The sequence below is a fragment of the Chionomys nivalis genome, chromosome 3 (assembly GCF_950005125.1).
Source record: "Chionomys nivalis chromosome 3, mChiNiv1.1, whole genome shotgun sequence".
NCBI lineage: Eukaryota > Metazoa > Chordata > Mammalia > Rodentia > Cricetidae > Chionomys > Chionomys nivalis.
The window spans coordinates 19,429,477-19,443,069 of NC_080088.1; the positions used below are offsets into that span (position 1 = coordinate 19,429,477).

Consider the following 13,593-nt stretch of genomic DNA (forward strand, 5'->3'; position numbering starts at 1 on the left):
ATGTTTTTTTTTTTTTTGGAGTTTCATCTCTTTTAGAAAGAAGTATTTTAGTCCCACAGTAAGTAGATTAAATAAACACCCAGGAATAGCCTCCATTTAAAGAGTAACAGTGGTAATTACATGTAAATATTGCTATTTGATTAGCTTTTGCCCCTCTAAGGGCTTTGATAGGTGATTTTATTTTGAAGAGAGAATTAAAGAATGTCATTGTGAGGACAAGCTGCCAGGTGGGTGATCAGGGAAGTTTTCAGAACATAGAAGAAAGGTTTAAGTAAAGTTTCTGTATTCTGTTTGTTTTATGTTGCTGTGATAAAACATGTTGTCAACTGTGGCTGGCTGACAACTGAAGCTGTAACAGTCCGTCCCCTGTCAGGCTGACAATTGAAGCTGTAACCTCCATCCCCTGTCAGGATGACAGCTGAGGCTGTGACCTCCGTCCCCTGTCAGGGTGACAGCTGAGGCTGTGACCTCCATCCCCTGTCAGGGTGACAGCTAAGGCTGTGACCTCCATCCCCTGTCAGGGTGACAGCTGAGGCTGTGACCTCCATCCCGTCAGGGTGACAGCTGAGGCTGTGACTGCCATCCCCTGTCAGGGTGACAGCTGAGGCTGTGACCTCCATCCCCTGTCAAGCTGACAGCTGAGGCTGTGACCTCCATCCCCTGTCAGGCTCACAGCTGAGGCTGTGACCTCCATCCCCTGTCAGGCTCACAGCTGAGGCTGTGACCTCCATCCCCTGTCAGGCTCACAGCTGAGGCTGTGACCTCCGTCTCTTGTCAACTTTGACACACCACTTTAAACATTAACCTTTCCTCTCACATTTGTCCCTTATATCATATTTTTAATATTCAATATAAATAAAGTACAGCCCTAAAAGTCATACAGTCTTTAAAAAATTCTATCACTCAAAAGTTTAGCTTCTCTTTAAAATTACAAAGTCTCTCAAGTTTGGGCTCTTGGGATATCCATAGTCAATTAAATACTTTATTACTCTAAGACGGAAGAACCAGAGCATAAAAATAATCACGCTTAAGTAAAACCAAAGTCTAGCAATGTAATTCCAAAATCTGGTACCTCAATGCCTGACATCCAGGGTTCACTTATGAGCTTGATTCCAAAGGGCTGCGGCAGCTCCGCTTCTCTGGCTCTGCCGTACACAGCACACATGCTTACCTTGTACGCTCAGGACAGCTCCATTCCACACCTGCTGCTGTCCCTAGAAGAAGTCCATCAGTCCTGGCACCTCCAGTATACTGGGTCTCCAATGCAGCCAAGGCTATGCCGTCACCAGTGGATCCTCTGGTCTCTCAGGGTCATGCCTCAGCTTCTCGATACCTTCAATCCTGAGAGCTCTGATAAGAGAAATAGTTATTCTTCAATGTTAATGCAAAATGGTAAATTATAGAAAACATAATCACTTAAAAGTTTATAAAATATGACAGGCATATTGCTATTATAAATTGAGACTCTTCTATATTAAAAATCAATTATATGAAATCATCATGGTGTTATAGTTTTACTTTTTGTTTGCTGTTGTGTGGGGTAGTTAAAGTATGTTTCCAAATGTTTTCAAATTGAATTTTAAAATTTAACTAGGTTAAAATTTTATTATAATTTAACCAAAATGTTTAAAAGTTATCTCACTGGATAAGCAGAAGTTTATATGAATCAGTCCTTGTTTTATTCTTGTGTAAATTGCTATTTAAAATATATAATTAAGTAAACTTTGTGGTTTTCTTGGCAGACTGATAGAACAGGAATCTATCTGTATTAGTGCCACTCACTACTCCCTTAGATTGTCAGCCCTCTAGACTTAAGTAGATGACGTCACTGGCAGATGCCCTTAATTATCCTCTAAGTAAGCGACCCAAACTGCCTGCTACCCTTTAAGGGAGATGGGTAAAAGTGCGGTGAAGTAGTCTGTACATGACAGTTGGTAAAATAAGGCCTTTATTGTTACTGTTGATGCTGCTGCGTTTTAAATATTCTTTTAACTCTCCCTGATGTATTTAACTACTTCTTACTGCATGGCAGACACTAAGACTGGGAATGCCTATGAGTAAGCTAGATAATGACCTGTTTCTACACACAACTTACCTGGCAAGAAATAAAAGCCAGTGAAGAGGCAGTTGTAGAATCTTGTGTAATAATCAAGCCTAGGTGTGTTGGTTAGAGAAGACTTCTTAGAGGTAGTGAGGATCAGATAGGAGATGTGGGTATTGGCTCAGGTTTTCAATGGGTGAAGCAGGGCTTTCCAGGACAGGCTCCGAAGCCACAGAGAAACCCTGTCTCGAAAAAACAAAAAAAAAAGAATATTACAAGGGACGGAAAAAAGATTTGTATGGATGGAAGAGGAAGAAGAGAAGAAGGAGAGAAGGAGGTGATGAGGGAGGGAGGACACACACACACACACACAGAGAGAGAGAGAGAGAGAGAGAGAGAGAGAGAGAGAGAGAGAGAGAGAGAGAGAGATGAGTAGCAGAACATCTGAGCATAGGGCAGGAGGGGCTCTCAGAAGCAGTGCTCCACTTTCTTCCTGGACTAGTCAGTGGTTTCCACGATCACAGAGAGAGTGGGGTTTGAATGTTGAGAGTGGAAACAGGAGTTTCCTTTCGATGTAATGAATTGGGGAGCCTATAGGGCCATCTTGGAGCAAAGGCTGTAGGTTATACAGAGCATGTATGCAGGTGCTTGCTGCACCCTGCATGAGATTTTTACCAGGTCCCGGTGTTGGCTAGCATAGCCCTTACTTTTATGCCACTGACATATAAATTTTAGGTTTTCTTACTAGTCACCAGACTTTCCATTTCAATTAATAAAATTACAGCTCGAGCTTTTAAAGTTAAGAGGAAATAAGGAGCGTAGCTTTTCATGTCCCTTGAAATGTGGTTTTGCTTTTCTTTCTTTCTCTTTCTTTTTTAACTTAGCACCCCGGTGGCTTTCCTTTCTCCATTTTCACACATATTTAGACTGAATCATTCTGGCAGGCATTCATTTAAAACTGCACACGCCTGATTTACCTTCAGTATGGAAAGAGAACTGTTGGACTTTAATAGTATGTCTTGAATTATTAAAATGTATGGCTATTTTGAAAAACGTTTTGAATTTGAAAATGTATCCTATATTTTAAAAAGCTTCACTAAGAAAACTGGAAGCTATAAAAGAGTAGTCAAAATATTTCCATTATTTTTAGTGTGTCATGAATACTTGTGAGTTGAATTTATATCAGCTAATATGCTTGTGCTGTATGAGTAGTGATTGTGTGTAATTCATGTCTTCTAGAAGATAAAATTACCTTGGTAAGTTTTAATAAGTGTAAAATTAAACTGAAAAATATAGGCATTTTGATTTCCTTACAAAATAAATTGAAACAGTTCATTACATTTGTAAGGCTTTTCTGTTTATATATTTATATATTCTGGTTCTGTTTTATATTGTTCTTCCAAGTTAAAGCATAACTAGTTAGCGAAGTCCCATAGACCCTCAGACCTTACAGGATATTGCCATTGTTCTTGGTCACCCTCCAAACTTGATGGTGAGACCCTGTTGCTCAAGATGACAACATGCCTATGTCGTAGACTATGGCGACATCAGTCCGGTCCCAATCTATATGTTCCGTCCCTACTGGCTGTCATCGCAGTGCTAGAAGGTACAGTCCGTGCTTCTGGAGGAGAAAAATAGTCTTGTCCAGCTGAGAATAACGGCTGGCCTGGCAAACTATGCTCACTGGTCAATAATGGCAACACTGGCATGGGGGTAACCAATCATTTTCTGATTTGATTTAAGGCTAGTTCTATAAGTCAAAACTCATGCCTGGTACCAAACTCATACACTGGACCAAGAACTGGTGGCTGGGTAAATCATAGGCTTGTGGCTGGGTAGGAATAGTGGTAGAAGATAGGGGAGGAACTGGAGAAGAGGAAATGGTCATGGCTGTGGATTTGGTAATATACCTTTCTAAAACACTTTCCTTAAAGAATATAATTAATGTATGTTTTTGTTGGCGAAAAAAAGCTTCCTGGGGTGCATGTGTTTGTAGTGTATGTAGCTCTGTGCTCTGGGAATCTGAATGCTGGCCCTCACACTCACAAGGCAAGTCTGTCCACTGAGACATTTACCTAACCCTTGAGCATTTTTTAATTGAACACTATAAAAGAATGTTGTATAAGTATGTACTTCATGAAGACTAGCGATTGCTGGAAACAACAGTATGTGTTTTTTTGTTTTGGTTTTGGTTTTTTTTTGTTGTTGTTGTTTTTTGTTTTTTTGTTTTTCGAGACAGGGTTTCTCTGTGGTTTTGGAGCCTGTCCTGGAACTAGCTCTTGTAGACCAGGCTGGTCTCGAACTCACAGAGATCCGCCTGCCTCCCGAGTGCTGGGATTAAAGGCGTGCGCCACCGCTGCCCGGCAACAGTATGTGTTTTTATACTGCGTGCACTAAAATGCCACTGGACTGAGACTCAAACTGAATTATTAAATTTTTTGAAACTCTCTGCTATGTGGAAAGTCCAAGGTCCTCCCCCCTCCATCCAGGTCTAGGAAGGTCCAGGGCAGGGAACTCTGACTGCTCCTGGGACTGGAGAGGGAGGAGAAGAGGAGTGGGGGGAGGGGGAGAGGGGCGGGAGGATGGGGAGGGAAATGGGAGGTGGGGAGGAGGCGGAAAATTTTTTTTTTCAATAAAAAAAAATAAAATAAAATAAAAAAAAGAAACTCTCTGCTAGTCATAAAAATATTCCTGTTGAGCTGGAGCTGTGGCTCAGTCAAGAAGAGCCTCTGCTGTGTTAGCATGGGACCTGATTCTGAGTCCTAGAATGTGGGCCGGGATAGGCAGAGCGGTGGAGAAAGGGGCTCACTGGCCAGACCACCTCGCCAGATGTCTGAGTTTCAAGTTCAGAAAGGACTGTCTCAAGAAGTGAAAGTGGAGAGCAGTTCAGGAGAGACACACTTTGTTGACCTCAGGCCTATACATAAATACATATACAGCAGCAAACACATGCTGTAAATAAATGAGTGCACACATACAGTAAATAAATGAATAAAGTATTTTGAATATAAAGCTAAATGGAAACAGATTAGGCTACATTTTTGTATAATCCATGTCAATACACTTTAACATTTTTCTCTAATTTACAAATGCATTCTACCAAGAATTCACTAAGACTTGTTTGTACTTAGTAATGTTTAATTAAGAAAATGTAAATTTTTTGAGTTTTCATTCTGTCTCCTTTTCACTTTAGGAGTACCAAAATCTAACCTTTTACATACCAAATCACTGAGAGGCCATAAAGACTGCTTTGAAAAATATCATTTAATCGCAAACCAGGATTGTTCTCGATCCAAGCTTTCCAAAAGTACTTATGAAGGAGTCAAAACCATTCTGAGTAAGAAGATAAACTGGATTATACAGTATGCACAAAACAAGGATATGGATTTGGATTCTGAATGTTCCAAAACTACCCAACATCACCTGTTTAATTTCCGACATAAGCCAGATAAGAAATTACTCCCGCAGTTTGACTCCCAAGTGCCAAAGTACTCTGCCAGAGGGATAGCTGGGAACACGGGTGGCATCTCAAGCTATACACAAAGAATCTTGGAGCACAGAGAAAGTACAGACTTCGGGCTTGCAATATTGCAAGACTCGGATATACGGTGGCATCACAAACACAACCAGACACAGAAGAAAGAAGAGACAAGCTCTGGCCCAGAGGCGAATGTCCAGAACCAGAATCCACATTATAGCAGAGAGGAACGTAAGTAGTGTGGGGGAAGAAATATGGAGATGGTGTTTGTTCATTTGCGGGTTGGGTGGTAATTGGTTTTGGTTGGCTTGGTTTTCTTTTTCTGTGTTTGTATAGAATTTTAATGTTAGATTTATAGATTTGGTGGACATAATATGTAAGTGACAGAGTCATCTCAACAAACGTGAGATGTCTTAAAAACTTCTCTGGAACGTTCCTGAGTATGTATTACATACTGAATTTCATTTGCTCCATCATTTATTTTGCCATTTTTAGTGACCAAATGGAATGGAATTACCAAAGTTAATTGAAAAGTTCAGGGCTCCTACTGTTTCTGTGACTGGAACTATTGGCCAATATGCATTGTCTTGTTGCTAACCCCTTGTAAGACTAATTGACCCAACTTAAAAACACACATCTGACAATTAACTAAAGGGCAGAAGGTAATGTGGGCATTTATTTTAAAAGTTTAAATGACTTTTGCCTGCACCTTTTCTACAAAATCTCTCTGGGGTGATTTTAATTGACTTAAATTGTTTTAGCTCCAAAGGGACCTTGACTATGCCTTTAGATGAGTTCTTGACTCTTCATGTAAAGGCTCTTTTACTAGATAGATGTTTCACAGTATTTGAGTGTTTAAAAACCCCAGATCATAACTTATCCAAAACGTAATCAGAGTGCATGTGAATGAGCAGTGGCTACTTCTGAAAACTGAAAGGGGAGATACCAGAATCCAGCACTCTGATTCTGTTCCTCTAAAAAACAAAACAACAACAACAAAAAAAACTTGTTTCCTGTAAATGATGGAGGGGTTACTGGTAGTGGTATATAAAATGTGTTTCTTAGGAGGGTTTTGTGGTTAGAATTTGCTACACTTTAAGAACCAACGAAGGAGATCTAGGGTTCTGTTGAATGTTGTATTGGGAATTAACTGCACATTCTTTGCCTAAGAAACTAACAGACACTTGCTTTCCGTTTGTCTGTGATAACCATGAATGTATTTTCATTTTTAGTGAATTCAATGACTCTTGGTGAAGTAGAACAACTGAATACAAAGCTCCAACAGCAAATCCAGGGTAAGTCATCAGTCTCGATGCTTTTGGTTCCATGTGGAAACTGTTGCTACAGAATATCCCCTGTGATTGGACGTTGATAGCGTCCCCATTATTTAAATTTGGAGATTGAGATATTTAGACCTTTTGAGGCTTTTGAGACAAACAGTAAGGGAAAGTTTCATTAGGCCCTTCAGGAAGAATAATTTAAGTAGAGTCTACAACTAACCTCTGCTTCTTGCCATCATTGACTTCATTGTGGGCCACCCTCTGTACCAGGCACTCTGGGGTATGCATCCCAATAGTTCCTTAAGACTGTAGTATTAGCCCTGGTTATCTATATAAACTGTGAGCCATTTGAAACATGAAAACTGTGAGATAAGTGTAGTGACCACTGCCTGTTGTCATCAGCTTCAACTATTACTGAAACATAGCTATGTTTTCCTGGCCACCTGTTTCCATTCCTTTTGCCCCACCTCAACCAACTGGTGGGTTATTTTGAGATTCCTGACAATGTATTGTTTTGTCCATAAATATGTCAGGGTTTTGTTTTTTTTTTAAAAGAAAGTCATATCCTCATTAATAGGTCTTTTAAAAAAGCACTAATAGAAAAAAAAAAGCACTAATAGTTCTGTAGCATCATAATAGACATCAGCGCCTACAGTATCCGCATCCCCATTGTCTTTTCTTTCAGCCAGCTGTTCCCATTTAGGTGAGGCAGCACTTCGGAGACCTTTAAGTTGCTTAGAGAGATGTTGCATTCTGTCAGTAGCAGACTTAACTGCAACACTTGAAACACACAAGCCTCTGCAAACAATAAGATAACACGAGTAATCCCAGTTTACATGGGTTTAGTACTTACTCCGTGCTCTTTACAAGTCCTCCTCGTTTAGCTCTTACAATGTGCCCCTGGTGTTGAATTTATCCCTAAGAGAGTATCAAGTAGAAGGTATAGATGACTTATCTGAAGCACATACATACATGATCATAGGAGCCAGGATTTTGAAACTCGAAGTAATCTGTTCTAAGCCTCTTGGAGGAGTTTCTGGACCTGGATATTAATGAGCACGTATCTGATAAGTTATATATTGTTTGAGCCTATTTGTAGGTTATAGTGGAGAAGTGGCTCCAGTGGTGGCCACTATTTCTGCTGTGTATACTAATAATCTTCCTTAAGTCTCAGTTATCTGTACAAAATGTAATGGGATGATCAACACTGATAGATTTAGGAGTCCAGCTGTTTTCCTTAGTGTCAAATTAGTTTCTTGTTAAAATTTACCCAAGGCATTGCACCTATATTTAATTAAAATAGAAATCTTAGGGTAAGCTTTCTCTGCACTAAAACTGCAATTGCCTTTGAAATCCTCACAGAAGTTTTTGAAGAGTTATCTCAGCAAGTGCAAGAAAAAGACTCTTTGGCGTCAGAGCTCCATGTCCGTCATGTTGCTATCGAGCAGCTTCTCAAGAACTACTCCAAGCTACCATGCCTGCAGGTGGGACGGGCAGGGACGAGGTCACACCTGTCCATGAACAACTGAGCTGAACGCAGTTTCCATGCTTTTCCCTCTGTTGGTCTGCCAGGCATGTGAACCTAGAAAACGCTGGAAGAAAGCTATGATCCATTTTTGTGGTTGTACTTGAAAAACCTAAGATAATATTTATTAATCTAATAAAGCAGATCACTCTAGTCTAGGGTTAATCATTTGGCTTCATTTGGGGTATTTTTCTTATAATTACTAAATGCCTCTTCCTAACTTTTACCATGTGTGAATACTTAAATATCCTGTTACAATGTGTTCTTACTGGACATTTTCTATTGTAACTCAACTGTCAAAACAATAGACGCCTAATTAGGTCTTATGTTAGTCTAAAACTACTAGAGATAGTTTTTAAGAGGGAAGTAGAATTCATATTATCTTATTTATGAGCAATATTTTAATATAAAATTTTATATAAAATTGCTATTTTGGGTATTTTCCATTGTCTTTGTAAATGTGTATTTGAATGGCCATGTGTATTTGCACTTCCATGTGTGAATATGTCTGCCCATATAAAAGATCACTGCATTTTGGAGATACAGTGTTTTTATAACTGTTATCTTTCTTTCCAAAGATAAATGTGTTTTGGATAGTATTTGGAGAAGCAGTCTACCTAGTTGAGCTGTGTTAAATACTAACAGCATATGGAAGTGAAGTTAAATACTCTTAGAAGCAAATATTCAAGGAAATAAAGCACATTGTTGTTTTCTAATGAAAGCAATTCTGAATTAGCTTAGGAAGAAAATGCTATCGTGATCCTTGTGTGTCAGTCTCCGTTAGAAGAAGCCCTGCTCTGCTTCTTAACTCATGACTTTCTTCGATGTGTTCATTTTTGGATAAAGTAAATCATCTCTCAACCCTGAGTCTAGTGTAACTCCTATTCTCAGACTGCAACTGTCCTGTTTAGGTGGGGGAAGTAAAATTATTACGTGTGCCACTGCACATGAAATCCCAATGATCTGTTCACTGTCCAAATTCTGCTGTCAGCATCACTGAAATCAGTCCTTAAAAAAAATGAAAGAAAGAAAAGGCATGTAAGGTACTTTTCTAAGTTTTAAAATCTAAAGGGATAGAAGATTGCAAGGCACAAAAAAAAAAATGAACACTCAATTCAATAAAATAACCTCACTTTAAAAAGATATTATAAGCTACTTAGGTACTAGATTCTTAACTAATAAATTATCTCAAGAAGTTAAATAAGATTTAATAACATAATAAAAGGTATGACCAATCCAAAATGCAGATGAGCTCTAGATTGTTTTTAATGGTGCTAAGAATGTGTTTGTGTGGTAAGCTACGGGAAGACAGCTGACAAGCATAAAAGTGATTTCTCCCTTTACATTGGCAATCTGTCTGGATACGGGTCAGACTTCAATATTGAACACAAATAGTATTTGACTAAGCAAAGAACTGCTTCCCTGTTGGAAAAGCACCGTTCCGAAATGCTCAGATGGATGAAATTGGCCTGGGTTTGTACATTACTTGATAGCCCAGTACTTTTGCTTTTTCCTGAATCAAACTTAACTTTTAAGCTTTTCGGAGGGAACTTTTGAAAACGACACTTTTTAGTGTCCTCCAAAATGAATTTAAAATCTGGAGAGTGGAGATGAATGCATTGCCTTAGTGTTGATAAGCTTTAAATTGAATGTGTGCAATATAGAAGCATCCACATTTCCAGGCTGGATAAAGACATGTTACCTTTTCAAGTTTGACTATACCCCTGCTTGGCATAGCTCATCAAGAGTGTTAGCAGCCAGTGTATTGCACATAGTTGGGGGCTGTCATAGGAGTCTAGGATCCTTAGTATTTGGCATGTACAATACTTAGTGTATTTCTATCATAGGAGACATATGGTGCAGTCCTAAATACCAGTGTTATCCAAAGAAAACGTTTGCCGATCTCTTTCAAGAGTTTTATAGCAAACATTTAGTTTACTAATGAGTTTGGACTGATTAGGATTTTCCTGCGTCCTGAGGTCTTAACTGGGACCTCAGATTCATTTCATTTAGGTATTTCACCTGAAACATCAAAGGAATGGTGCTCCTAAGTACATCTGGTGCTGGCACTCCCACTAGTACTCATTCCCATGAATTTTGTTGGAGTATAATATTTCATGTTGTTTACCCACCAGTGATTTGATATAGTTGGTCTTGGTGGTGGTGATGGTGGTGGTTTGGGTTTGTTTGTTTGGAGACAGGGTCTTGCTATATAACTTTGGCTGGCCTAGAATTCTCTAAGTCGTCCAGGCTGACCTGGAATTTGTGGTGGTTCTGCCTCAGGAGGAGATATACTCTCTTGATTGAATATGCAATTATTGTATATGCACAAATAAGGATGGGGACAGAGTTGAGTTACAATGTAGGGAAAGATGAACTATCACAAATACTGGTTTCTATATTTGGTTCTTTCTAAATAGTTGTATGTTTGAGGAAGTTCAGAAGAAACACACACGATTTCATTTTTTAAAACCAACAGAAGACAGACTGCTTAGTGAGCCCTTACATTTCGGAGCTTCTGGGGGTGAGGAGCGAAGGGCGAGCTTGCCATACTAGACTTCATAGTTAAAGAGAATGAAGAGTTTTCAAGTCAGAAGTCAAATGTGATTTTAGCATGATTTTTGTCTTTTAAAGATTGGTGTTTTTATGTGTCTGGCAAACATTCCTGTTACCGTAGTAAATACACAGAGGATTTGGTTTGGGTTTTACTGTTGTCCAGGCTGGCCTCAAACTAAGCACCAATCTTACTGCTTCAGCCTCTGAATGCTTGGGCTCAGCATACACTGCCATGCCTGGTTTAACTTTTTTGTACCGTCCCACCTTGTCACCTTTCTCCTGAGATTATCGGCTTATCCTGAATCTAGTATTAGTTTCTAGATTTGTTTTGGAAAAGGCATGCACTTGAGACACCATGCTGGTGGGCCAAGCAGTCAGTTGATTTCACTGTGTGATTCTTGTATGTAGTATTGGAGTAGAGAGAAGCCCTTGGGTTTCTTAGCTACATTTCACCAAAAAGTGCCCATTTTTATAAACATTTAAGGATTATTTTTCAGAAGGTGTTTGTGTTGGGAAGTGCTTTCAGAAATACAGCTGAAGTATATTCTAATGCCATTTCATAGGCGGTTTTTGAATTCTTGGTTTTGTGTTGTATCATATCTGCTGTTGAAAATGGCTTTTTCCTTTTTAGTTTGTTTATATAACGCTTATCTTGGTGTTTATACTGCAAAGGTCCATTCATTTCTTTTATTGTTGTTCATTTTTAAAGTAATTATTTTGGTCCATTTGTATTCATGTTTACCAGTTTGGGTTTTATTTTGTTTCTTTTCAGGATAAATCTGCTTTCCTTGTTAACATTGTATGTAGCACAAAACATGTGTGTTCCAAACTTACGTAGGAATTTTAAAGATCTGTGTAGCTTTTCAAAGGGCTCAGATTTGGGACCATGAAAAGGAATTACATCCACACGAAATACTTTAATGCTAGAGTATAATGTTACTTTGACTTTTTCGCCAGTTCATTTACTATCAAATGTTACCATTGTTCATGCTACAGCAAGATGTGTGAATATTTTAAAACTACATAAGTATAAAAATTTTATATATCCTCTATTAAGATATGACTTTAAAGCAGAGACTTGATGTGATTTTGGTCTGATTCCATTTTTACTTTGAACAGAATTTTTTTTTTTAAGAAATTTGGTTTAAAAAAATTCACTAAAAGACAGAGCCCTTAATAAATACCCTTGCCCAGTTAAGCTTTGTGGTGACGGGGCTCACACATTGGCTGGGGTAATAGGGCTTTTGGGGGAAGGTAGGTCACAGTGGACAGGGGAGGATGCGACCTTTCACCCACATCAGCACAACCTCAGGCTGCATCCACCTTTACATGAACCAGATTATGTGGGTCTGGAACACTAAGGTTTTTAACACTTAGTTTATAAATCATATTTTCACTATTATTTTTAGTTTGAAGGAGTCTCTGTTGTAATTATTCAGTAATTTTTCTCCAATTTCAACTCTACCTACGTGAAGCAAAAAATGTCACGGAGACACATGTACGTGTTTAAAACTGCGCTTGCTTCAGGGGTGTAGTGGGTTTAGTTTTGCTGTTTTTCACTTCCCCATCCTACTGCCTCCAGAAGAGGTGGTTTAAAAGTGCTCGGTAGTGGTATTTGTGTGTGTGTGTGTGTGTGTGTGTGTGTGTGTGAGAGAGAGAGAGAGAGAGAGAGAGAGAGAGAGAGAGGCGAGTCAGAGAAACAGAGACACTTTAAACCTGACTAGCATATGCTGTAGTCATTGAACTTCAATCTCTGTTGTTCTTTTAAACAGTTGTGCTGACTTTTAGAAAACGAAAATGAAACTGCCGTGGTCAAAGCTGTGTTTCAGAAGGGTTTATTTAGTCATTATCTGGTTGTTATATGCAATAATTTATATATTTGTATTCGCTTTGAAACTGTAACTAGATAAGCTTGTCTACTATTTTTAACTTTACAATAATAAAACATATTTTGTTATCTATCTGCTAGCTTCAGTTGATTAATTTATTTAATGTGCGTGTGTTGGGGCGTGGAGTGCACCAGGCCATGAGAACCTTCAAGAATTAGTTCTGTCTTTCTGTCGTGGGCTCTAGGGATCAAGCTCAGTGGAAGTAGCAGTGATAGTGATCGCAGTAGTAGTGATAGTAGTAGTTGTTCTTGTTCTTCCCTTTCTCCTTCCTCTTCCTCCTCGTCCTTGCTCACTCTGCCTCCTCCTCCCCCTTCTTTTTAATGAAATAGTTGGCCTACATTGAAAGCTTTGCATAATCTAACTCTGTTTATCCAGTCAGCTGTTCGTGAACAGTTTGAGGATTTTTGGTGGCTTGTCTGGTTTGTTTTTCGAGACAGGGTTTTTCTGTAGCTTTGGAGCCTGTCCTGGAACTCTCTTTATAGACCAGGCTGGCCTTGAACTCACAGAGATCCGCCTGCCTCTGCCTCTGCTGGGATTAAAGGTGTGCGTCACCACCGCCTGGCAACAGTTTTAGTTTTTTATCCAAATTGAGCTAGTAAGAATTAAACTTTAGGGGGCTGGAGAGTTGACTCAGGTTAAGAGCACTGACTGTTCTTCTCGAACACATGGTTTCAATTCCCAGTATCCCCATGGCTGCTAATCACTAACGTCAGTTCCAGTAATGTTCCAGTGCCTTGTTTTGGCCTCCACGAGCACCAGACACATAGATGGTACATACACATATAAGCAAGCAAAGCATCCATATATATAAAATGAACGTTTGT

General features: G+C 39.2%; 1 protein-coding gene across 2 annotated transcripts in view; it reads left to right on the forward strand.

Annotated features, from left to right (window-relative positions):
• The window catches only part of C3H21orf91 (chromosome 3 C21orf91 homolog), a 28,562-nt gene extending 15,719 nt beyond the window's left edge, over positions 1–12,843 (forward strand). For both annotated transcript variants that reach the window (XM_057765682.1, XM_057765681.1), the window contains exons 3-5: positions 5,235–5,750; positions 6,752–6,814; positions 8,162–12,843. In XM_057765682.1, the coding sequence (XP_057621665.1) occupies positions 5,235–5,750; positions 6,752–6,814; positions 8,162–8,328 (746 nt within the window). In that variant the 3' untranslated portion in view covers positions 8,329–12,843. The remainder of the gene's footprint in view (positions 1–5,234; positions 5,751–6,751; positions 6,815–8,161) is intronic.
• The last annotated feature ends 750 nt before the right edge of the window (positions 12,844–13,593 follow it).